The sequence below is a fragment of the Thunnus thynnus genome, chromosome 5 (genome assembly GCF_963924715.1).
Source record: "Thunnus thynnus chromosome 5, fThuThy2.1, whole genome shotgun sequence".
In the NCBI taxonomy this organism is placed as follows: Eukaryota; Metazoa; Chordata; class Actinopteri; order Scombriformes; family Scombridae; genus Thunnus; species Thunnus thynnus.
The window spans coordinates 28,334,206-28,358,039 of NC_089521.1; the positions used below are offsets into that span (position 1 = coordinate 28,334,206).

At 39.1% G+C, this 23,834-nt stretch overlaps 2 protein-coding genes across 6 annotated transcripts; both read left to right on the forward strand.

Annotated features, from left to right (window-relative positions):
* The first annotated feature begins 118 nt into the window (after window positions 1-118).
* Window positions 119-12,553, forward strand: znf143b (zinc finger protein 143b). 5 transcript variants are annotated; one of them, XM_067590555.1, is made up of 15 exons: window positions 119-250; window positions 2,502-2,617; window positions 3,820-4,008; window positions 4,248-4,328; window positions 5,081-5,277; window positions 5,704-5,772; window positions 5,861-5,977; window positions 6,135-6,210; window positions 6,608-6,733; window positions 7,950-8,129; window positions 8,243-8,470; window positions 8,714-8,862; window positions 9,878-10,030; window positions 10,909-11,076; window positions 12,192-12,553. In XM_067590555.1, the coding sequence occupies exons 2-14, from the start codon at window positions 2,512-2,514 to the stop codon at window positions 11,062-11,064; spliced, it is 1,827 nt and encodes a 608-aa protein (XP_067446656.1). In that variant the 5' UTR covers window positions 119-250; window positions 2,502-2,511; the 3' UTR covers window positions 11,065-11,076; window positions 12,192-12,553. The 5 variants fall into 5 exon arrangements, with proteins under 5 accessions (XP_067446656.1, XP_067446657.1, XP_067446653.1 ...); XM_067590556.1 differs by having other exon boundaries at window positions 10,909-11,072; XM_067590552.1 differs by having other exon boundaries at window positions 10,909-11,037.
* A 1,476-nt stretch (window positions 12,554-14,029) lies between these two features.
* Window positions 14,030-21,426, forward strand: wee1 (WEE1 G2 checkpoint kinase). The gene is made up of 10 exons (XM_067590557.1): window positions 14,030-14,982; window positions 15,784-15,998; window positions 16,463-16,529; window positions 17,302-17,474; window positions 17,905-18,173; window positions 18,597-18,686; window positions 18,819-18,904; window positions 19,008-19,178; window positions 19,794-19,939; window positions 20,162-21,426. The coding sequence occupies exons 1-10, from the start codon at window positions 14,512-14,514 to the stop codon at window positions 20,316-20,318; spliced, it is 1,845 nt and encodes a 614-aa protein (XP_067446658.1). The 5' UTR covers window positions 14,030-14,511; the 3' UTR covers window positions 20,319-21,426.
* Window positions 21,427-23,834: the final 2,408 nt, after the last annotated feature.

The following is a 23,834-nucleotide window of genomic DNA, read 5'->3' on the forward strand; positions in this document are numbered from 1 at the left end:
CACAATACGCAACCCGACGCGGAATGGCGGCTGCTAGGGGCCCGTGAAGCTGAATAGAAATGATGGATGGATGACTCGACCAATCAGAGTGAGGCTTGTGATTGTTCCAGCCAATCGCCGTGTCTGGATTGCCAGATGGGCGGGACATGAGTTGCTGCCATACATGTTCCCGGTGTGTGGACGGCGCCGAGCATTTCCTGCACTGGTGCATGGTGGTCGAACAGGAGGAATTGTTGGAAATTTTTCGGAGGTTAGTATATAAATTGGTTTTTACCCAGTGTGCATTATTCCCACAGCCATCTCTGCGAGAGGGAGTGTCGGGCTGTGCGGCAGGGATTCACAAGGAGAGCTTAACATATCATTTTAGCATGTAAAAAATAAACTTGACACTCCGGGAGTCAAAACGCTCATGTTATCATTAATTAGCTCATCTTGTTTCCGAGCTGCGTCGCTGGTTTTACGAAAGGCGGCTGGAAAAGCTTAATGGAGATAGCTAGCTATCCTTCCAGCTGTTACAGTGAGCTAACCGAGGCTCTAGATACTAAATCTGACCAGTTATTCTCCTGTTAACCTTATAATCTTTACCAAATAGTTTGTTCATAACCGCTAAAAAACAGTCGTGACAGTTAGCATTGCAGCTAGCATGGTGGCTAACCAGCACGGCGCTGAAGTTAGCTTCTGATTCGAAGTTAAGGGAAACATAAATAATCATATTTAGCGGCTGATTCTCCGTTTTTTTTAACGACTTACACTTGTGAAACAGTGTTTAGACATCGTAGCAAAAGCCTTAACGCTGTTTAAACCCACTTTCAGATTTGTGACACATTTATTTTGCTTATGAAATAAGAAAAACGGACGATTTCACTGCTCTTCTCTCCACCCAGATAAGAAACAGTTATACATAGATTTGTCACATCTGGACTAGATCAACAAGGAGACTCCAGAGACTCGTTAAAACACAGTTTCAGATTTGTGAAACCTTTGTTTTGCTTATGAAAACAGAAAAAAAGGGCGATGTCACCTTTTTACCCATCCAGGCCACATTACATCACTTGGACTTGTCAAATCTGGACTAGATAATCATCATCATCATCATTATTATTGTTGTTATTACAATAATAATCATCATCAATAAGATTTGACAAGTCTAAGTATAATCCGGATCTGAGCTGGATGTGGAAAAACAGTGAAATCGCCCTTTTTTCTGTTTCATTTTTAAGCACAATAAAGGTTTCACAAATCTGAAAGTGTGTTTAAACATCGTTGAGGCTTTTGCGACGATATCTAACACTTTTTCAGTAGGGTAAGTGGTAAAAAAAAAAAAACGGAGAATCAGCCGCTAAATATGATTATTTATGTTTCCCTTAACTTTTCCCTTAAACCCGAATCTGAAGCTAACTTCAGCGTCGTCTCCTTTATGACATATCGTTTCGGCGGCTGCAGCTGAGACTGTCTGACCATTCAAACACGCTGTCGGTGTGCGAGCTGACCAGCTACAACAGAGCCGGTCACTTCAATTGTTAGATAATGGCTCTTTACAGTGACAATTATGGCAAGTCATAGTTGTGCTACATCCTTGCTAGCTAGCCCCAAATGCTTTATTCAAACTAATAAACGCCAAAAAACAGACAGTAGACTTGGTTAAGATAAGTTAAGTCATCTTACGACAGCTTGGATAAATCGGTAAAGGTTGTAGTTACATATAAATATAGCTGGCATGTGTAGATGACACTACTGCATATTTTATTTATATTCATTACTTCATGTATCATATACATATACATATATAACCACAACTACACCTACCAGAACCTTCTGCACATATATAGCACAACTTTTTATTTTTACATCCACAAGTCAGGTCATGTATATAGCCTAAGTATTGTAATGTTCATAATGTATATCGATTGACTTCCATCCACTTGACTTCTTATTTTGTTTGCATTTATTAGTACTAGATATTATCTGTTTCTTTCCTGCACTGCTGTAACATGAATTTACCCTCTGGGGATCAATATAGTCTTATCTGAATGGTAGGGACATGTTATTACAAGTGTTGTTTACATCAATCAGTATCAGTGAAAGCAGCATGTTCCTATTTAGGGCCAGGGACTCCAAACTCTAAGCTTACTGTGCGTCAACTGGTTTGTGCTAATTTAATAGAAAACCACTAAAGCACAATGATAGGATGAGGACCTCGAAGTGATGGTTTGTTACCAAATCCTTCATTTATGTGTTTGATTAAATTATGACAGTCAGAAGTTCTGGGTTCATGTATTTCAGCATAGAACAGCTATACACAGTGTATAAGTGTATATGTGGGAGGAACAGAGTTAACAGGGACCCAGGAGTTTATTTTTTGCTTTTGAAGTCATTTGTATGCTCATAAGTGTAAGATATGTATGTCATCAACACACCACTAGCTGTCATGTTTAGCAAAGTATCCTGTGTGTCAAAAAGGCTGAAAAGTTCACGTGTGTTTCCTGCATTTTTCATTCCAGCAGCTAAAGCATGCTCTTGGCCCAGATAAACCGGGACTCCCAGGGAATGGCAGAGTTTCATGATGCTGACGGGCAGCCGGTCACTCTTTGTCTAACAGAGGCCGTGACAGTGGCAGGTAAGTTCCCGTACTTGAACTCGTCATCGTTACAATAAGATTTAGTGTCAATATTAGACTGTGACACTCTTTGAGAAGTACAGCCTGCTAAATTATTCAGTTAAATCAATTCAAACTTAACTTTTTCCAGGGATGTTGAAGTATTGCAACACAAAAAACATCTGCATTATACAACATACACCATGAGGCAATAAAAATAAACAAATAGTTAGTACATAAATAGTAACTACAAAAGTGTATGTAACACAACTACAAATAAAGCAAGAATATAAGGTAATTGCAGTAATAATAATAATAATTAAATACAATAAATTGCACCTGAAGGTAAGGAATAGGGTGGTGGCTGACATGTGTCAGCATGAAACACAGTTATTGTACTTGTAGCAGCAAAAACAAGTGTGTGTAAAAGTCTCTTCATGAAGTTAATAGTTAGGCAGCCTGACTGGCTTTGTAGAGGAATTGTTCCTCTTGACCTTACATGAACAACAATAACATGATTATAGCAGGGCAGTGATTTTAAAGAGGAAGTATATTCATTACATGATGTAAAAATACACCCAAACTGGTCTGGCAGTAAAAGAAACCAATACAAATTTCAGAGGTCTGTTATGGTCTTAGATTCTGATGCAGAAAATGAAAATTTTAAACATACAAGTGAATTCAAACTGTCTCTTAAACAGCGAGTGAAAGCTCCATCTAGAGCTGCAACGATTAGTCGATAAATCAATTCATTCAATTCATTTTTTAAGCAAAAAAAAGTCAGACATTTGCAACCTCTCAAATGTGGGGATGTGATGTTTTTCTTTGTCATACTTGATAGTAAACTGAATATCTAAGTTTTAGACTGTTTGTGATACAAAACATTTGAAGATGTCGCCGTAGGAAATTATAACAGGGTTTTTTTTTTACTTTATACTCAAAAGAAATAATTGATTTATCAAGAAAATAATAATGAATGCAGCCATAGCTCCATACACAGAGAGAAAGATTTTTGTCCTCTTGTTTCTAGCAATGATGCCGTTACAGTTGGTAAATATGAGCGTATATAATATAATAGATATCGAAGTTAAGTGTTGCATTTAGGGCTGTTACAGTCTGAAGTTTGACTTGTGCAGCCATGACACGATCTTCTCACTAGCTGACAATAAATCATATCTTATATATATATATATATATATATATATATATAATTCGTTCCCCAGATGGTGATCAGATGGAGAGCATGGACACAGTGAGCCTGCAGGCTGTTACTCTTGCGGATGGATCCACCGCATACATCCAGCATGACTCCAAAGCATCCTTTTCAGATGGACAGATCATGGACGGTCAGGTGATCCAGCTGGAGGACGGCTCGGCGGCCTACGTTCAGCATGTGTCCATGCCTAAAGCAGGTAAAACACAAATCCCTGCAGGTTCTCAGGAAGGAGAGAATTTGAACATTGCATCACAGTATATGAAGAGTTTGTGGCATGATGGGAAGCAACCGTTCATTTGTATTCTATCTATATGTCACAATGCTGTCGTACATGACCCCAAACATACACAGAGATGTCAGAATAAAACTAAAGCAGAAAATAACCAGTTCCTGTTGGTGAGGTAGTTGTGGCTAACATTGTTTCCTCTGTTGTAGGAGGGGACAGTTTACAGCTCGAGGATGGACAGGCAGTGCAGCTAGAAGACGGGACAACAGCCTACATCCACACACCCAAAGGTAAGAAAAATGTTTAACATCTCTCGCTTAATTTTCTTGAGACTTTTAAGTTTCTTTTCACCTCTTTCTTCACTTTCATTAAACTGCAAAGTGTCTAATTTCTGTAATTTTATGTTAAAACATGCTAATGTAAAGGATTTAACTAATAAAGATGCTAACAGTCTTATTTCTAATCAGTCAGAGAAATTATTAGTGATGAAGAATTTTAATTGAACAGTTTAGTGTTCCTACTTCATCTCGACCTTCCTTGTCTGCTGAGTTACTATAATGCTATTGGTCAAACTCTAGAAAAGTGGTGTTGCAGTAATGTTACTTTTAATCAAATGTCAGCTACCGAGTCAGTTTGTGCACATTCGGTGTGTTTATGATCATGTTATTCACTTTAAATTCAACATACAATGTTCTTGTGGCTGCATTCAGCTCAGATATGTTTCTGTCAGTGTAGGATAAGTAACCAACTGTATGTTTGGCTGTTTATTCATGGCAACAACAAATGAACAGAGGAATTTATATTACTAATAACTATTTACTAACAGTCTTAGCTCATATGATCTCCAAACCTCTTATGTTTTAGCAACTTCTGTCCTATTGCTGAGTGATTTTATACAAAGAAACAGTTATTTTGACTACGGCCATTCAGAAAATCCTCCATCTTCCCTGCGTAAACAACCATCTAAGGTTTCACACTGGAGCCGAGCCCAGTTTCCCCATTCGATTTCTCTCTCTACATCCTTCTTCTTATGTTTGTTCAGATGCTTACGACCAGAGCGGCCTGCAAGAGGTGCAGCTGGAGGACGGCAGCACCGCCTACATCCAGCACACGGTTCATATGCCCCAGTCCAACACCATCCTGGCCATCCAGGCTGATGGAACCATCGCAGACCTGCAGACCGAGGCCACAGCCATCGACCCCGAGACCATCAGTGTACTGGAACAATACACCACCAAGGTAAAGGTCCTTATATCATCTTGATATACATACTTGTGTTCAATTTTTATTATTTTTTTCCTATTGATGCTTTACTGCACATCCTAAAATCATACTGGAACTTTTTTGTGCTTTTTGTACTTTTTATTTATATATATATATATATATATATATATATATATATATATATATATATATATATATATATATATATATATCCTTTTAACATCTTCCATCCACAGTGTGCTTGTTTTTAGACTGAGATGACATTTATCTACTGTAAAGACTTACTTGTGAAATGTTCACCTCTTTGTTTATTCCATGAAACATTTCTTTAGATGTAGATGACATACCTGTGTGTGAATATTTCCCTATATTTACCTCGGTTGTGAATGTTCATAACACCAGCAGTCTATTAAAGGAAGTTTCCATTCTCCTTCCTGTCAGGTGGAGAATATCGAGAACCCCTTGGGGTCCTTCGGCAGAGTGGAAGCAGACAATGGCGTCCACATGCGGGTAGCGTATCCTTTTTCCCCTCCCCTGACTTTTTAATCCTTAGCTCAGGTATAACATTAGAGTCTCACTCATGTTCCTTGTCTTTCAGATTGTCTTGCAGGGTCAAGACAACAGACCAGGAAGGGTCTCAAATGTAGGAGAGAAGTCTTTCCGCTGTGAATATGACGGCTGCGGAAAGCTCTACACCACTGCCCACCATCTCAAGGTCAGTGTGGGTGGTTGTGTGTATGGAAACGTGGTCGCGTGTCTGTGCTTGTTCTTACTCCGGTGTGGGCAGATATTTACTTTACAACACATTCTTATGATGTTGTCAGCTACTTGTTTACTTTTTCAGCCTGAAAAAGCTGTTTGTGTTCCCGCAGGTACACGAGCGCTCCCACACCGGAGACAAACCGTACGTCTGTGACTATCCGGGCTGTGGGAAGAAGTTTGCAACAGGTAATAAACTACTGTGGAGTGTTTAACTTTTCACACAGGGCTCGCTCATTCATTTTAAAGCCATTTACCAGATTAAAAAAGAATTTAGACATAATGGAATGTTAGATTTATTTATTTTTTTGCCAGATTACATTATTTAGAGTACATTCACCTCTATACTCTTGAAAAATCTCAACATTTTCTCAGATTTGTTTGCTATTCTTTGTTGTTTGCTGTAATGCACTGATTGTACTGAATTACCATAGTGGCTTTCTAGACTAATTATCATTTTTAAATAAACATAAAATCAGACTGAGATGTTCTCATGTGGCTAAAACAAGTGTTTGAGCAATGATGTGGATGTGTTAATTAGGTATAAAGGCTTAGCTGAATGTGAATGTTTTTCTGGCTATTTAAGGGTACGGACTGAAGAGTCACTCACGCACACACACTGGGGAGAAGCCATATAGATGTCAGGAGTTGAACTGCTGCAAGTCCTTCAAAACCTCTGGAGATCTTCAAAAGCACACGCGGACTCATACAGGTATACAGCCACACCCAGAAACTCACTGACCAGTCATTATTATATTGCATCATAAGGTTTAAATAATGTGTCATAGGTCTGGCGCAGGGTTTAACTGCAGTTTACTGCTGCTGCTGCAGGGAGCTGAAATCGTGACTGCTAGTTGGCCTCAAGGCCTTTTGTTTAATAAAGGAGTTACTGAGAATGTGCAGCTGAACTTATGTTATTTCGGTCAAAGCCCAGCGTCATGCCCCGCCGATTTTTGAAACAACACAGATTGTGGTGCAGTGCCAGGATTGGCTGAATAAATTGCAAGGTTTTGTTGGTTGGATGTTGGAGAGCTAAATATTTTCAGAGAGCCACTAAAGCACCGGAGGAGTTTTTCAGGCATGTGGTCAACATGAGAAATATGACACTAAGATGCTGCTGCTCATTTTTGAAACGCATGATTTTTGTAGTTTTAATCACTTGTATTTCATAAAGCATTATTGCATAATAGAATAGAGTAGTATTTCACAGAATCTTGTTTTCTACTTCCTCATAAAACTTTTTTTGTGTATTCCATTTTTTTTGTTCTCATCAGGTCCATACAAGAAGTTTTGGAATATTGTGGTAATTTGAACCATGACATTAAAGCAACGATAATCAATATGTATTATAATAACAATCAGTCAAATGACAATGTGTAACAAGGTGCGGCTCGTCGTGATGAAACTACAAAGAATTCTCTCTCAACTCTGCAGCTCCCTTCAGCTTTACGAAGCATTGTAGCAAGTTTCAGCTCATTGTTTAGCTGTCCGGCTGTAACTTTACTGGTTCGGTTCACTCTCATCACTTTTTATAGCGTTGTTTTCAGACGCAGCAGGCAGCTGATTTCAGTAAAAAATCTCTAAAAATCCTCTGTACACTACCTGCTCAGCACCAAATGGCAAACAGACACAGTTAGCGACTAGCTGGTGAACATAGCGGAGCATTTAGCAGCTAAAGAGCCAGATATTTCCCTCAGGGGTTGGTAGAGAGCAAAAACAGCTAAAGAAGAGTGAATGATAATGTTGCACCCTAACTGCTGGATGTGTAAATACGAAACTGCTAACGGGTGCAACATATCAATATTAAAAGGTGATGATATGTTAGTATTATGTTCACAACTTGTTTCCGCTGCCCCCAAGTGGCATAAAAAAAATCATATAATGGATGTTTAAACCCTGACTTTTCTCCTCTTTGTCTTGTGTCCCAGGAGAGAAGCCTTTCAAATGCCCAGTCGAAGGCTGCGGCAGGTCGTTTACCACCTCCAACATCCGCAAAGTTCACATCCGAACACACACCGGAGAGAGGCCGTACTACTGCTCTGAGCCCAGCTGTGGACGGTCCTTTGCCAGTGCCACTAACTACAAGAACCATATGAGGATTCACACTGGTGAGCCCTTTTACATTACACCTGGCTTTTTATTATGTCTCCTCATGAGTCAGGAAGCCATAGTTTAGTGACTAATTTGCATTGTCTGACTATTCTTTGCCTACTTCCTCCAGGTGAAAAACCATATGTGTGCACCGTGCCTGGCTGTGAAAAGCGCTTCACAGAATACTCCAGCCTTTACAAACACCATGTGGTTCATACACCGTGTAAACCTTACAACTGCAACCATTGTGGGAAAACCTACAAGCAGATCTCCACGCTCGCCATGCACAAACGCACAGCACACAACGACACAGAGCCCATCGAGGAGGAGCAGGAGGCTTACTTTGAACCCCCCACAGGTCAGTTTAAATTAAGTTATAGAAAGAGTTTTTAATAAAGATTTACAAGATAGATACTGTAACAGTCACATCAACAGGAAATTGGATACCACAAAGAAACTAAGATTTAATTAAGTGCAGTGCAGTGAAAATTAGTAGGTCATAACACTGAGTGCTGGATAAAAAAGGTTAAAGGAAAGTAAATGAAATGTGAAATTATATACAGGACAATTGTCAAGTTAAAGTCTTCTGTTCTTAATGCAGATGCCATTGATGACCCCAACGTGAGCTACACAACAGCAGTGGTCGAGGCCGATGACTCTGGCTCGGAGCAGGTTCCCGTGGAGAGCTCAGACATGGTTGGTCAGCAGCACGTTGCCTTGGTAACACAGGAGGATGGAACACAACAGCAGGTAATGAAACGCAGTGATGAGATAAACTGTGAATATGGAGTAGTGTCCAGAATCTAAAAAAACAAGGTGTAAACAATCAAAATTATGTTTACATTGAGTGTTACTCACCCAAAATGGATTGTTTGTATGTATCCTTGAGGTCTAACAAACATGTCGAATGCTGCTCATCATTAAACATTTGCAAAGATAATTTTGTTTAAAAGTATTCTGCCTTGTTTACATCCATGTTTACTAGCTCACAGTCTTCTTCCTTGTCTTTGCTGGCGCTTGGCTGCGTTTCTTGGGGCATTAGAGCCTCCTAGAGATCATTTGAACAGTGTAAAGCCATTTGTGTAGGAGCCATTTACAGTTGTATGTACATTATATGCTTGTGTTATTTATGTTTACACGCTTCCTTGTTTTGGGTTAATTGAGAGTTGTTGGAAGTTGAGGTTGATCAGTTTTCAGGTATTGCTAATTTTATGTTTATACCTCTGTGGACAATCCTGAGCGTCATCGGTGAGTTGTAAATAATTGTATAAAACAAAAAATCTGAACTTTGACCATTTACAACCCTGACATTAATTGGAAGCACACATCATTACAAATCTCACAACACATGTATGACATCACCTGCGTTCACGTGCATCCTGCAGCGTGTTCACAAGACAAACAAAACAGTGACTCATTCACAAAATAACAGCTCCACAACGTGACTAAAGGTCAGAGAGTCCACAGGGTTTGAAATTTTTAAATGTAACCTCTCAATATCTATTTTATTGCACTGCAGAATGTGATCTTTACCTTTTCTCAAAACGTTTCTCCCTCCTGGTCACATTTCATGTTTTTCTTGGCAATCAGCAAATCACATCCCAGTTAAACAGCAGCTCTGGATCAAACAAACATCTGATTGGCTGACTGCTGTCCTGGAGGCATTTCTACTTGTGTTTGTCTGCGGTCAGGATAGTTAACAATAAACAAGCGTCGTGTTAGTTAAAATTAAATCTTCTTCACTCTGCGTTGTGTCTCACATCAGGTCAGTATCTCTGAAGCAGACTTACAAGCTATGGGTGGCACAATCACCATGGTAACCCAAGAAGGCACAACCATAACCATCCCAGCCCACGAACTAGCAACACAAGGTGCTCACTCAGTTACCATGGTAACAACAGACGGCTCAGATGAACAGGTAAATAATTGTCCAAGTTCTCTATAGACTAGAGAAATATTGTTAGACTGTCGTCGTGATTTTTTTTTTGTATAAAGGACTCTGTAAGTGATGTAACTCACCATCTGTTGGCTATGATGAAGGTTGACAGTGTAAGAGGACATATCATGCACATTTCCAGGTCTATATTTTCATTCTGGGGCTCTACTGGAAAATCTTTGGATGATTTACAGTTCATTAAACTCCTTATTTATGTTATACTGGCTCTTTATGCAGCCCCTCAGTTCAGCCTCAGTCTGAAACAGGCAGTTTTAGCTCGAGCTTGTGACCGTAAGGTCATTGGTTCAATCCCTGGACCAGCAGGATAGATCTGGGTGAGGAAAAGTGAAAAAGCAGCAGTAGACAGATTTTGCTAATTTTTTCCACTCTTTACTCAAAATGGAAACTTCCTAATACGTTATGCGAATGTGCGAGTGGACAGTGCGAACAACCTTAGCAACAGAGGCTACGGAGCCGTTTGTGGGCATGCAGCGAACAATCTGACATCAGTTCGATGGGGAAGTAGAGGTAACTTTGCAAACGGAGGGTTCAGAGCAGGCTGACTTTCACGTAGATTCACCTCAAATTTTGGAACTGTGACTATATTTAACACAGACATCCAACATTATGACAGTATATGAAGCTTTTTATGTCCCCTTTAATAATTACCTTAATTAACTAAGATGACTGAGACAAAGTGTTACAAACCAATCAAACAGCTACAACACAGTGTGTATTGTATTCAGGTGTTCCAATTCTCTGCTGGACCTTCTTGATTTTGCACCAGATGTTGTTAACTAATCGATTTGTGACCAAACACCAAACCTGTGACTTGACTACGATGTTTCTGTCTCCCTCAGGTGGCCATCATGGCACCCGACATGGCCTCGTTCCAAACTGTGGAGGAGGCAGGCTACAACCAAGAACAGGATGACATTCATCCTGTCACGTTATTGGCCACCTCCAATGGCACTCACATTGCTGTGCAGGTTGGTAGACCGACACCATGGGAGTGAATAGACTGGTGGGTGAGTTACAATCTGTGAATTTGTTCTGTTCACATCATGAAGCAGAAGACTCCGTGTTGTTTTTTTTAAATGCAGAAAATGTGACATTTGTGAAAATGGGAATGCAAGTCAAACAGAAGAGGCCTCTTAAATTCAGAAATATCACTTATAGACTGGACAGAATCTGTTTGATCCCTTTTTGTTTTTGCTTTGTTTTCATGATACTGGCAGGAGTTTCAGTCAGGACTGTAAGGGCACTTAAGTTAGTCCCCCCCCCCCCCAACACACATAACCCCTCCCCAGATCCCACCCTGTTTAGCTATTTGTTTAAATGCTTTGCTGTAAGTCATGTGAAGGTGGGGTTCAGCTAAGGGGATGTCGATGTGTTGCTGCCCTCCTGCTGGTGCATTTCATTAGGGATCCAACTAAACCGAAACTTAAAACCACAGGATGTGTGAGTTTACATGTAATCCAAATTTACAATGATCACCACCGTTTTTTTCTGCAAAAAAGGAAACTGACACTGTAATAATAATTTACAGTTGTGGTTTTAAGTGTGTGTGTGTGTTTTTTTTTTTTTTTTTTTTTGCCTTGACACCAGAACAAAAGCTTATCACTAAAACCAGAAGGAAATTTGTGGAATTTTCCATCAATTAATAGAGATTATATATTGCCAAACTTTGGTTGTCTCTTATTCAAATAAATTCAAAACACTGTAGAAAGATGATAATTAGTTTTATTTTCACAAATTCATGTGTTGTAACTATATATTATACTGTTATATAAAATGTAAGTATTATATTAACTATTCAGGCCTAAAACCCCTGAGGGGTGCCACAGTCGCATCAAAGGGAGGTCTGATGACCAACCTTTATTTATCCTGAAAAACACTGTTTCTATTTACCCCCCTCTGCTCTCTCTATCGTGGTAATTACAACACAAACACTCTTTTACCACCTATTCCCACCGTGTGACAGTCAGCAATGAAATTCAGCAGCCTGTAAAGCAGTCAGAGGTGGTATTGTCTTTTTTAAAGGGGGGGCAGAGTACATAGATTTAATCAGTAGTAGTGATCGATTAACAGCGGTTAACAGTATGTCAGTCAATGTTTGTATTATTCTATCTTTCCTCTGCAGCTCAGTGATCAGCCTTCGCTGGAGGAAGCCATCAGAATAGCATCAAGAATACAGCAAGGGGAGTCACCCGGCCTGGATGATTGATGGACACATTATGGACTATGATTTAGGTTCAAAACCATCTAAATTGGACTATATCTACAAGAGAAATCACGAGTCTTCCTCCAAGGCTTTCTTTTTCCACAAAAGAACTTAGCTTTTATCTGTACATAGGATTTTGATAACTGGAGTTCCGCCATGCTATTTTGTCCCTCGACCAAACAGATGGGAGGAGGGAAAAAATGCTTTCTAATGTTTATGATGCACAGTGCAATGTACAGCTAATGCTATTTCTAATAAAAAAAACAATGATTGTGTGATTATCTTGCTGTATTTGATTTTGAACACCTGAGTCCCTGTTAATCTTTATTCACCTTTACTGTTGTTCAGCTGCAGCAGCCCATAGTAAAGAGTACAATAGGAAAATGTAAAATATAAGTGATATATAATGTGTAAATATTAATTAATAGTATTAATTGATGAATACTACTATAAGTATTTTGCAAAATGTGTATAACTCAAGACAAAAAATAAGTATACTATACAAGTTAAGCACTAACAAATGAATATGAACAACACCTTTACAGATGTTGATGTCATCGGTATAGGTGTGCTTTTGATGTGTTATCAGCTGTCTGCCTTATCAATAATTGATAAGAGACTAGACTACAAGGCACATGCACATTGATGAGTGCATGTGAAGCAATTTATTGATTTAGTTCGACAATTTTCTACTACGAATTAATGGGAAAGTGTGTGTATGTTTTTACCACCATTTTTAGGCAGTGGTTGAAACTGGTTAAGAATATCCACTGAACTACTGTACTTCAGTACAATTTTGAGGTGCTTTACTTGAGTAATTTCTCCTTTTTTGCTACTTTATGCTTCCAGTCCACTACATTTCTGAGGCGAATATTGTATTCCACATTTATTTTGCACTTATAGTTACTACAAACAAATATTTTACATGTAATTTCATAAAATATAATGGCAGCTATGGATTAAAGTCAACAATATGTAAAGTGGTTAAATATGCTCAATATCAACTAGCTACAAAATTACAATTATTTTGATGGATAAGTAAAAAAATTGAATAATACAGTAAGTAAGACGAAAGGGGCATTTCTTCCTAATGAGTAAAATATACTGTTAATTACTTGACTACATTTTTCTGACAATAATTACTCTTAAATAAGAAATTAATATATTTGTGTGGTTATATTGCTACTTTTAAAAAAGCAGAATATTTCTTTCATCTTAAAATGTTATTTTAATAACATTTTCTGATTTCCACAAACAGTGACAACACTCAACATGTATATTAGACACACAATTACCTTTTTAAAAAACTCACATATCACCTTTAATGATTAGATTAAGAGGATTAATCCTATTTAAAGTAACATGATAAGATGATTTTGATAAAGATGGGGGTTTTCAAGGATAAAAAAGAAAAATAAATACAGTTTTTACAGTCTTTTTGACCACTGGAAGCAGTTTTATTACTGTAGAGTTGGTAAATTAAGTAATTGGTTTAAGTATATCTCTGTAAAGTATAAACCGAAATAAATTGGTTATAGTCGGTGTTTTAGCTTGATCTTCTTCTGTACCGCGGCCTCTTTGATCGAGCCGTCTAAATAATGTGTGTATTGTCTCGGAGTTGATGTAATTGAGCGACTCCGGCGACATGAAAGAGACGCGTTCGCGCCAGATTGTTGCTCTGCCACCGGTGACGTAACGCCTCCCGAAACCCCTCTGGCACGCCCATCTTTCAAAATCTTGACTCGCGCTCTGATTGGCTGCTCGGGGACATGTGACCAACGGTCGCGGGAAGTCCTTTGCCACGCGCGTGATAGGAAGACGCTAGTTCTTGACTCATTCAAACTTTTCTTGTAAACATTGGTGTGCGTTTATTGCGGTTAGACGTGTTTCTGTGTCGGTGAGCAATCACCTAGTCACTACCGGATAGTTTCAGTATTTGTTTGTACTTTTACACCGACTTCAGACGTTGTTTTTACGGTGAAATCAAGCCACTCCGGGGCCGTTTCTTCTGCGTTGGATGGGCGTGTAGCAGTTAGCAACAACACGTTAACTTTTTCTGGCATGCTAGCGGAGCTTTAAACGCTTCGCAGCGGATTTTTGGACATTTTGGAAAAACAATACCTTTTATTTCAAGGTATTTAGAAGCTGACTAGCTTTGTGAGAAACGCCACCGCAGCCGTAGTCGGGCTCCAACCGCGTGATTTCTCCCGTCGACGACGCCGGGGTTTAAATCCTGAAAATGTCGAGCTACAGCCGCCACCGACATGGATCGCCCTCTCCGAAATCTCGACCAATTCGACAAAAATTACAGTTTACATCCAGCGACGGAGAGGACGAGCCGATTGAGGACGTTAACAACAGCACCGGAGGCGAGTCTGGCTTCACGGAGCTGGACTCCCCGGTGCCAGGGCGACGGGACACCGCCGATAAACGCCTGGAGGGGAGCAGCAGCCCCCTGAACCACGACGAGCTGTGGGACGAGGAGGGCTTCGGATCCCCGTCTCATCTGCGGTCACCGAGCAGCAGCTTCTTCGCCAACTGCTCGCCGTCACCGAGAAAAGCTTCACGGTTGTACGGAGGGTCACCGGAGAGATCCTACGTCCAGGACGACGGGGAAGGATCCAGCTCACCGATCCCAGACTGCCCCGACACACCTCCGCACAAAACCTTCAGAAAACTCAGACTTTTTGACACACCGCACACACCAAAGGTTGGTATTTGTCTGTAAATAACCTAAATGAATGTTAAAGCTTTGCAAAAAACAAATTAAATGAAATAGTGGATGTATTTAAAATGTGTAATTTGTAATAACCACATATTTTAAACTTTGGGTATCATTCATTCAACCTTTTATTTATCATCTATCATCATTTATCATTATTTATAAAATCAACAAAGTCAGTTCAAACAGTTACAGGCAGGTAGTGGACAGTATTTAGTGTCCAAGAGGTATAATAATATATTCTAACACTAAAAGCAGTCCTGATATGATCTTCAGAAACACATTCACATAACAGATTATAGTGAAATTTCTTCACTAAAAGTGTCTTGAGCATGTTTACATTCCTGAAACTTTGACTTTTAGTGCTTTTTTTTAATGTGGCCAGGTGTTTTGGGTTGTCTGGAAAGAAAAGCTCCAACATACCACCTTATGCAAACAAATCGGTTACATTTTTTGAATTTCAGAGGATAACGACCCGGTGACCCACTTAATGTACAACTGTACTGTTGCATAATGCTCTCACTGTAGAGTAAGCCAGCCAGCTCATTTGGTGATGTGGAATTTTATGTCTGGGCATGTCTTTATCACCGATTACTGTATTACTCAGCAAAATATCTAGAATCTTCACTAGCCTTTTTCTTATCTCAGAACTACCAATCATTGCTTTTTAACTTTTTAGTTGTTAGGCTACTCCTTGCATTGTAAATCTTTGTGTTTTTCATTTGCTGCTGCTGCTGCTCACAAAGAATAACAAGGTACTAAATCTGTCTCTCTTTTCTTTTTTTGCAGAGTTTGTTGTCCAAAGCCAGAGGCTCCGGCCCGGGATCCTCCAGCAGGAGAGTTGCCCTGTTCAAGAATGTGGAGCCTTCAGGAAAGTCAATCACAGACAGCAGCAGGAGACAGCAGACTCCTCTGGTCAACTTTAACCCATTTACCCCCGACTCCCTCCTCATCCAGTCGGCCACACAGCAGAGAAACAACAGGAAGAGGGCACACTGGAATGAGTAAGTTGCTCAGATGTTTTTTTGTTTTTTTTCCCCCAGTCTGACACAGTTTTGTTGAATATAATCTTGTCTTTAGAGAGTGACCGTTCCCAAAACTTCTGTGCTGCTAGTTGTACCGAAACAGATTGTATTACTTTTCAAAAGACAAGCTGCAGTCAGTATTTTGATTAGGACCCTGGTCAGTTGGTGTACTTTTCATCTTTTGACAAAATAATAATGTGAAAGCAGTTAATAACATAGCAGAGCAGTGTTGGACACCCACACCTGCTATCTTGAACACAGATCAAACCCATTGTTAAAATAACCAGATTCGTTAAAGCCGTTGACTAAGGCCAGAGGGTTTGGCTGAGGACCAAGACCTCATGGTTACTGGTGAACTCTGCCGTGTGCTTGTGAACCTCCCAGTGCTGCCCCCTGCTGTACAGAATGTTAACCAACACCCTCTATTGTCTCTGATCTTTCAGCTCATGTGGAGAAGATATGGAGGCAAGTGACGGTGAGGGAGAGGAGGAAATCCTGCCACCATCCAAGGTACTAAAATGTTTCTGTGACATTTGCATTAATTACAGACTTCTTTGTTTAAGAGGATGTATCATCTCAAATTATTCATTTTCTTTTACAAATACTTTTCCTGAAGATAGTTTATACAGTAAACATGTCATAAAAGCACAAGCAGTAAAACTCACAACAGATAGTTCAGCCATATATGCAGATATTGATCAAAATACCAGACACAATAATAGTTGAGTCATAAGCACAAAATCCAAAGGTGACTCTAAATGACCACATGACGTCATTTAATTTGTTAACTCGTCACTCTGGAGTGTGAACGAACAAATTAACAACATTGTAATTCACCTACAGCTTTCTGCTTTTATTTTCCAGTTTCTCTGTGATGGTTCATTAGCATTTTTCACTGAAACCAACTGACAAACTGGTTTTGCTTGGTTTCAGTGATTGTGTTAACTGTCCACCATAGAGAATCTGGAAAACAACTATTATGATGTGACGGGGTTTTCAGCAGGGTTCAAAATTAAGGTTTTTTTTGTCCACCAGCCAAATGACTAGTGAATGTTCAAGTTTTACCAGCCACTCAATAGATTAACATTGGTTTTTTTTGGCTGGTGAGTGAAGCAAATCTACCCACTTGCACTGCACTTGCACTCATTTGCATATTTTACCAGCATGTTGTTGGTGCTAATTTTTTGCCCTGGTTTTCGGAGGAAATCAGATTAAACACAACATGCAAAGTTGTATTATGAACTTGTTGTAAAACTCTTCTCTCTTCCTGTTTTTCCTCCAGAGGATCACCATGATGGAAAGCAACATGATGTCCCGGTACACCTCAGAGTTCCTAGAGCTGGAGAAGATCGGCTGCGGGGAGTTTGGTGCTGTGTTCAAGTGTGTGAAGAGACTTGATGGCTGCATCTACGCCATCAAGAGATCAAAGAAACCTCTGGCGGGATCAGTAGATGAGTAAGTTGACTTCCTAATACTCTAAAGTACACTTGTGTAAATGATTACCTCTCCAGATTCTTTCTTTCTTCTTTTGAGGAGATTGCAACCAGATGTTCAGCTTCAGATATGTATAAATGGTGTAAAGATGACATACTTTTGTTCATCAACTACGTAGATGACATGTGATTCTTTAAACTATCATTTAAACTTTGCAAACACATGATTTTGTAATAAAAGATCACACTTTTCAAGTCTTGTACATACAGCTTTTGACCAGAGCTTATTATAATAATATGCACCCAAAAGGATTCATGTGCTCTCCTGCATAAAGAGTTGATAAAAAATTGTTTACTGGAAAGTCTTGAGGCGATGCTTTATCCTGCATTTTAACTACAAAACTTGCCTCAGACACGTCTTAATTAAAATGGTCTGTTCCTTTCCTCCACAGGCAGAACGCCTTACGGGAGGTGTATGCCCACGCTGTGCTGGGCCAACATCCGCACGTGGTGCGTTACTACTCAGCCTGGGCCGAGGACGACCACATGCTCATCCAGAACGAGTACTGCAACGGTGGCACGCTATCCGACGTCATCGCCGAGAACTACAGACGCCTCAGTTACCTGTCAGAGCTGGAGCTGAAAGATCTGCTGCTGCAAGTCACACGAGGCCTCAAGTACATCCACTCTACCTCCCTGGTGCACATGGACATCAAGCCAAGTGAGTACTTCATGGTGTAAAATGATAAATAACACTAGTGTTTGTGTCTACCTGCTCAGGGACTGCAGATGGTAATTAGCTTGAAGCTAAATCCAGCATGATACATCTGTTTTCTTTGTATGAGATGAATGTTTTTTGTCCCTGTCAAATAAATGTAAGAAACTAAACTAATTATGGCAGTAATAATCGTCAGTAGTAGGGCAACTAACAATTATTTTTATTATCCATAGTAATGTAGATGTAAAGGGCTCATTTAAGTTAACAAAAACACAACAATTCTTATTTTCAGGTGGTTATAAACTAATTTAAACATACTTATGAATATTATATTCCGATAGATGCGACTAAATTCTACACACTGCACCTTTAACGTGAATGTTTTCTGGTCAGAAACTAATGGAAAGGTTAATGTCTTTTTTCTAGGCAACATCTTTATTTCACGGAAATCTGTAGCCAGCTGTGACGAATGTGATGATGACGACGGCTTGACCACCAGTGTCGTCTATAAAATAGGTAAGCTGCTTCTACAGTCCTTTCCTTTCTGTTTTAGTTGTTTTCCTCTTTTATTCAAAGGCATTTTTTTATTGTGCTCACTGAAAGACAGTCTTCCTCAGATGTTAAGTATTTATGTGCTCCCTCTTCCAGGTGATCTCGGTCATGTGACAAGAGTGAACAATCCACAGGTGGAGGAGGGTGACAGCAGATATCTCGCCAATGAAGTTTTGCAAGAGGTTTGTCATCTTGTTAGAAAAATGTCATCCACCTTTTGAATGAGTCAAGGGTCAACAAATCTCATTAACTTTCCTCCCTTTTTGTTCTGATTTACTTTTTTAGAACTACAGTAACTTGATGAAGGCGGACATCTTTGCTCTGGCTCTGACTGTGGTCAGCGCCTCGGGGGCGGAGCCTCTGCCCACCAACGGAGACAAGTGGCACGAGATCCGACAGGGAAAACTCCCTGCTATTCCCCAAGTGCTTTCTCCAGAGTTTCTCAGTCTTCTCAAGGTAACAGTCAACACTATCTTTGTCTTTCTTTTTGAATAATTGCAGCTGTGTTAAGCTTGGAGTTATTTTTATGTCCCCTGTCAGAGGGTGTCCAGAATTGTTTTATTGATATGTTAGATTTTTTTTTTTAAGATTAAGGCCTTAAAGGAAATATTTTTTAATGTTTTTCATTTCACTCCTTTTCCAAAGGTGAAATCTTCCTGTTTGGTGTTTTATTATTGCTCATTTTAACTAGATTGAATTAATAAACATCATTAGAGCTGAAACAATTAGACAGAAAATTAATTGGCAGCAATTTCAGTTGTAATAGTTATTAATCACTAAAGTAATTTTAAGGAAAAAAATTAATTCACTGGTACCAACTTTGCAAATGTGAATATTTGCTGGTTTTATTAGTTCTGTATGATAGTTAACTGAATATATTTTGGTTTTGAACTGTTGGTCAGACAAAACACTTTGAGTCAGTTGAGGCTTTGGGAGATGGCGATGGGCTTTTTAAAAAAAAAACGTTTTCTGACATTTTAAAGATTTTTCTTTCTTATGAAGTCCTTTTTAGTGATGTGTTTTCAGTTTCTTCCCAACATAAAACTTAACTTTTCCCCACATTATTTTCAGCTGATGATTCATCCTGACCCAACTAGACGGCCATCAACCTCTGACCTCATCAAACACCCGGTACTCCTGACGGCAGCCAGAATGAGCGCCGACCAGCTGAGAGTCGAGCTCAACGCTGAGAAGTTCAAGAACGCTCTGCTCCAGAAGTAAGACTCTTGGCAAACTTTGATCACACATCCAAAGCAGTTGGACAACTTGTAACGCCAAAAATACGCCGCACACAGTTTGTCCTGTGATGAAACGTCAGATATATTCAGTATAATTCTTCTGTTCTCGCACTGCGTCATTATAAACAGTATAAATCTGTGAGACCGACCCTGAGCCTTCAGTCTCATCATTGTTTAACTCTCTTGTTTTGTTTCCTGCAGGGAGCTGAAGAAGGCCCAGATGGCCAGAGCTGCAGCAGAGGAGAAGGTTTTGTCCACCGACAGGATCCTGACCCGCTCCACGGTCCAGTCGAACCCCAGAACCTCCAGACTCATCGGCAAGAAGATGAACCGGTCGGTCAGCCTCACCATCTACTGAGACTCTAATCCACCCTGACAGGAAGTTAAAAACACGTGGGCTCATGGACCTTTTTTAATTGGACCTGTTGAGTTGAAACGGTCTTTTTGTTTTTCTTTTCGAGGAGAACCCTGTCGGTCGTGGTGTGGGCTTTTTTCTGCCCAGTTAAAGCTGTAGACTGTTGCCACACTGAACATGGACTCATCTCGATAGATTCTCATTGCCAACATAGTTCAGCCCTGTTGCCAATGGACTTTTTCTTTAAAGGGGGGGAAACAAAAGAACTCATTCATCGAAGGTAGTTACGATACCTTTCACACTCTCTCATTCCTTACGTTTGCATAGACGGCAGACTCTCTCTTCGTTTCTGTCCTTGCACTTCCTTCGACAAAGCCGAAGCCTGTTGGCAACGGATCAAAGCCGCAGTGACTCTTCAGTGTGAATGTACTTGCCGTAGCCGTGCGCACCTTACTGCCTGTCAAATGCCTGATGCTGGGTACCAGAAGATCTGAGGACTGACGATTTCTGTGTTTTGTGATGGAGCACTTTGGAGGCATCAAGTGGAACTTTCCACATTTTAAAAGAAGAAAAAAAGAAAAAACCTGCTGCTATTGATGTTTTGTGTGTATCAGGGTTTGGCCAATTTCAGGTTGGATCGTTCCAGATAGATGCCATTGGCTCTTATTTTCAAGTAGCAGGAGTCCATTTCCCCTTCGTTTAATGTCCGTTTTGTTCTGGTCAGATGGAAAATGGATCATGCCATTTGTGGAAAATAATCCAGTTTGTTTAAAGTACCAAAACCAGTGAGCTACTCATTATCTGTGATGTTAGACTTGATCCATAGTGTTTTGACTTTCCCTGTTATTGGTGCTGCCAGCCCTGTCTGTAGCATTAGAACAATCATTGTCCTGTTCTTTGGATTCTCATGTTCTGTTTTTTTTTTTGTTGTTGTTGTTGTTGTTTTTTTTTTCTCCTGCTGTCATTTCCATGAGGCTTGTCTTCAATTATCGTTTAGGAACGTATTCCTCATCTTGTTCTTGTAAACTTCTAACACACAAAAACTCTTTTTCTGTTGTTGTAACCTGTACATACGTTCTTTTAAATAAATTTTCACCATCTCTACACTTTCTGCTCTGTTCAGTGTCACGTTTTATGGTGTAGTAAGAAAATCCCTCAAACAGTTTCTCCTTGTTTTTGAGTGAAGTGATTTAGTAAAGACAATGTCCACCTTCAGTGTTATTTATCAATTTAAAACATAGTGTAGGAGGCGTTGTAGAAGCTTGAAAAACAGCTTAAACTTGGTGGATGTCATAAAATTTATAAACTTGAACAGGAAATAAGTAAAATTTGGAGTTGTGTCTACCTGCCCAGGGACTGCAGATGGTAATTAGCTAGTAGCTAAATCCAGCACGATACATTTGGATCTGATATGGAAGATCTTGTTTTTCTAGGTTTTGAAATAAACGTAAGACTTATTTCATGAATTAACTACATTTTACACATCTAAAAACAATGAATGTTAGTATTTCTAGCACTTGTTTGATAGTGCTACAGGTGAGGGTTTTGCTGAGAGGGGGGGGGGGGGATTGAGTGGCATATGAAAATAGCAACGTGACACTAAATTAAATAATGGTTTCACAGTTTTTCCAAGTCGATCTTCAATGACTGTGTGGACAAAGTGTGGATTTTGCCCCCCATTGTTCACACTGAAAGCACATTTGAAGGAGATCTTTTAAACAGCCAGTATGAACAGGAGGAAGATTACAGTGAGGAAAACCTCTTTAATTGTTCATATGAGACACCTGACTGTTGAAAAATTGTGAACCTGTCCTTTAAGTTCGTTTGATTTCTAATATATAATGAAAGGTTGGGTTAACGCTTTATATTACAGTTCCATCTGTCCAGAAAGAACTTAATATGTATGTAATTTGGCACTAATTATAGTGAAATTAAAGACAAAGTCCTGAGACATGAGTTTAGTGAGTTATGTTGAGTTGCAGCTGTTTCTTAAGTAAGTAAATACTCAGATATTCATTGACTGAAACCATATTATACAGTATATGTGTGCTGACTTGTTGACAAATGTTATGTTTTTGTTGTTCAGCTGACTCACTTTGCTCTCACTAAAAGACTTAATTGAATTACTAGTTTAGCAGTGTGCCAACTGAACATTTCCATATAATTAAAACCATCCATGGTTCTTTTTAGAAATATTGCTACGAATTGGCAGTTTTGTGTTGTTTCTTTCTTAGAAACAATGCGACTATGCAAGAATAAATCAGACAGCTCTTTAAAATTGCGTTCAAGACTCCTTGACCCGTGAAGATATATTTATTCTGTAGTTTTCTTTCCAGTGTAACCATGGAAGAAAAAAGTATTTTTGGAGCTGTGGGAACCTTGTACACATTCAGCTACAAATACCTGAAGTGAAAACAAACCCGAATCATCACGGCATCAACCTGGAAATCTCACCTCTGTGTGCTTTTTCCTCTCAAGTAATGATCATAATATTAAGAAAACTGATGTTAAAATGTATCTTGTATAAGATAAAAGTTGCATGTAGATACACTCAGTTGCCAGTTTATAAAGTACACCAAGCTAAATGTGATGCAGTCCAGCACAACATCTCTACAGTTAATTCTACTTTCACGAAAGCTATGATGGAGACATCAAGTGGAAGACCGCTTTAGCAAGGCGCTCAGTGGATCATTTGGATTAAGGTTGTAGTTTGTGGAGGTATTTAATTGTACTGTGTTAAACTGAGAGGTTTCTGATATTTACTGAACTGATATAAATGGAGGGGAAAAAATATTAGAATTGTATTTTAAATGTTTTTACAAATAGGAGAATATTTGGCCTTCAGTTAGAGCTCAGCCATATGGGGACCAAGTGTTAAGATAACACATTATGGAATAAATAATCATATGAATAAATACACACAAAGTATGTAAAGTAACCATTAATTGTGAATTGTGAATAATCCAATATTTTTTTTAACTCTATTATTAAATGTTATTTAATCCTAATCATTTTCATAGTAAAATTTGCACTTTTGCCTTGAAAAGCACTTTTCCCAACATTTAAAATTCAGTTCAGCATTTTGAACAAAGCCAACTGTGAAGTAAAAAAACTGCTGTATTATTAAAACAAACAAACAAACAAACAAACAAACAAAAACACATGACCTGCCAATTAAACTGAGATTGTGAAAATTAGCAGGATGAGATAGAATTTTACAATGTATTTCATTGTTTTACAATTTGATGGTCACATTATGCATTTTTTAATGTATTTTGTATTTTTGTATCTATATTCATTCATCCGATAATTTACTTCATTATGTTTTTAAGTGTTTTAATTTTGTACACATTGGGACTCCATACAGCCGGAACTCTCCGGGCAGTTTTATTAAACTAATAAATCAATAAACGGCCAAAGTCTGAGCCATTACTTGACATTGACCTCGCAAGGAACATAAAACACACTGATCATGCTTCACACACGGATTTGATGTATAATTTTCTCTCGCTGAGCGGT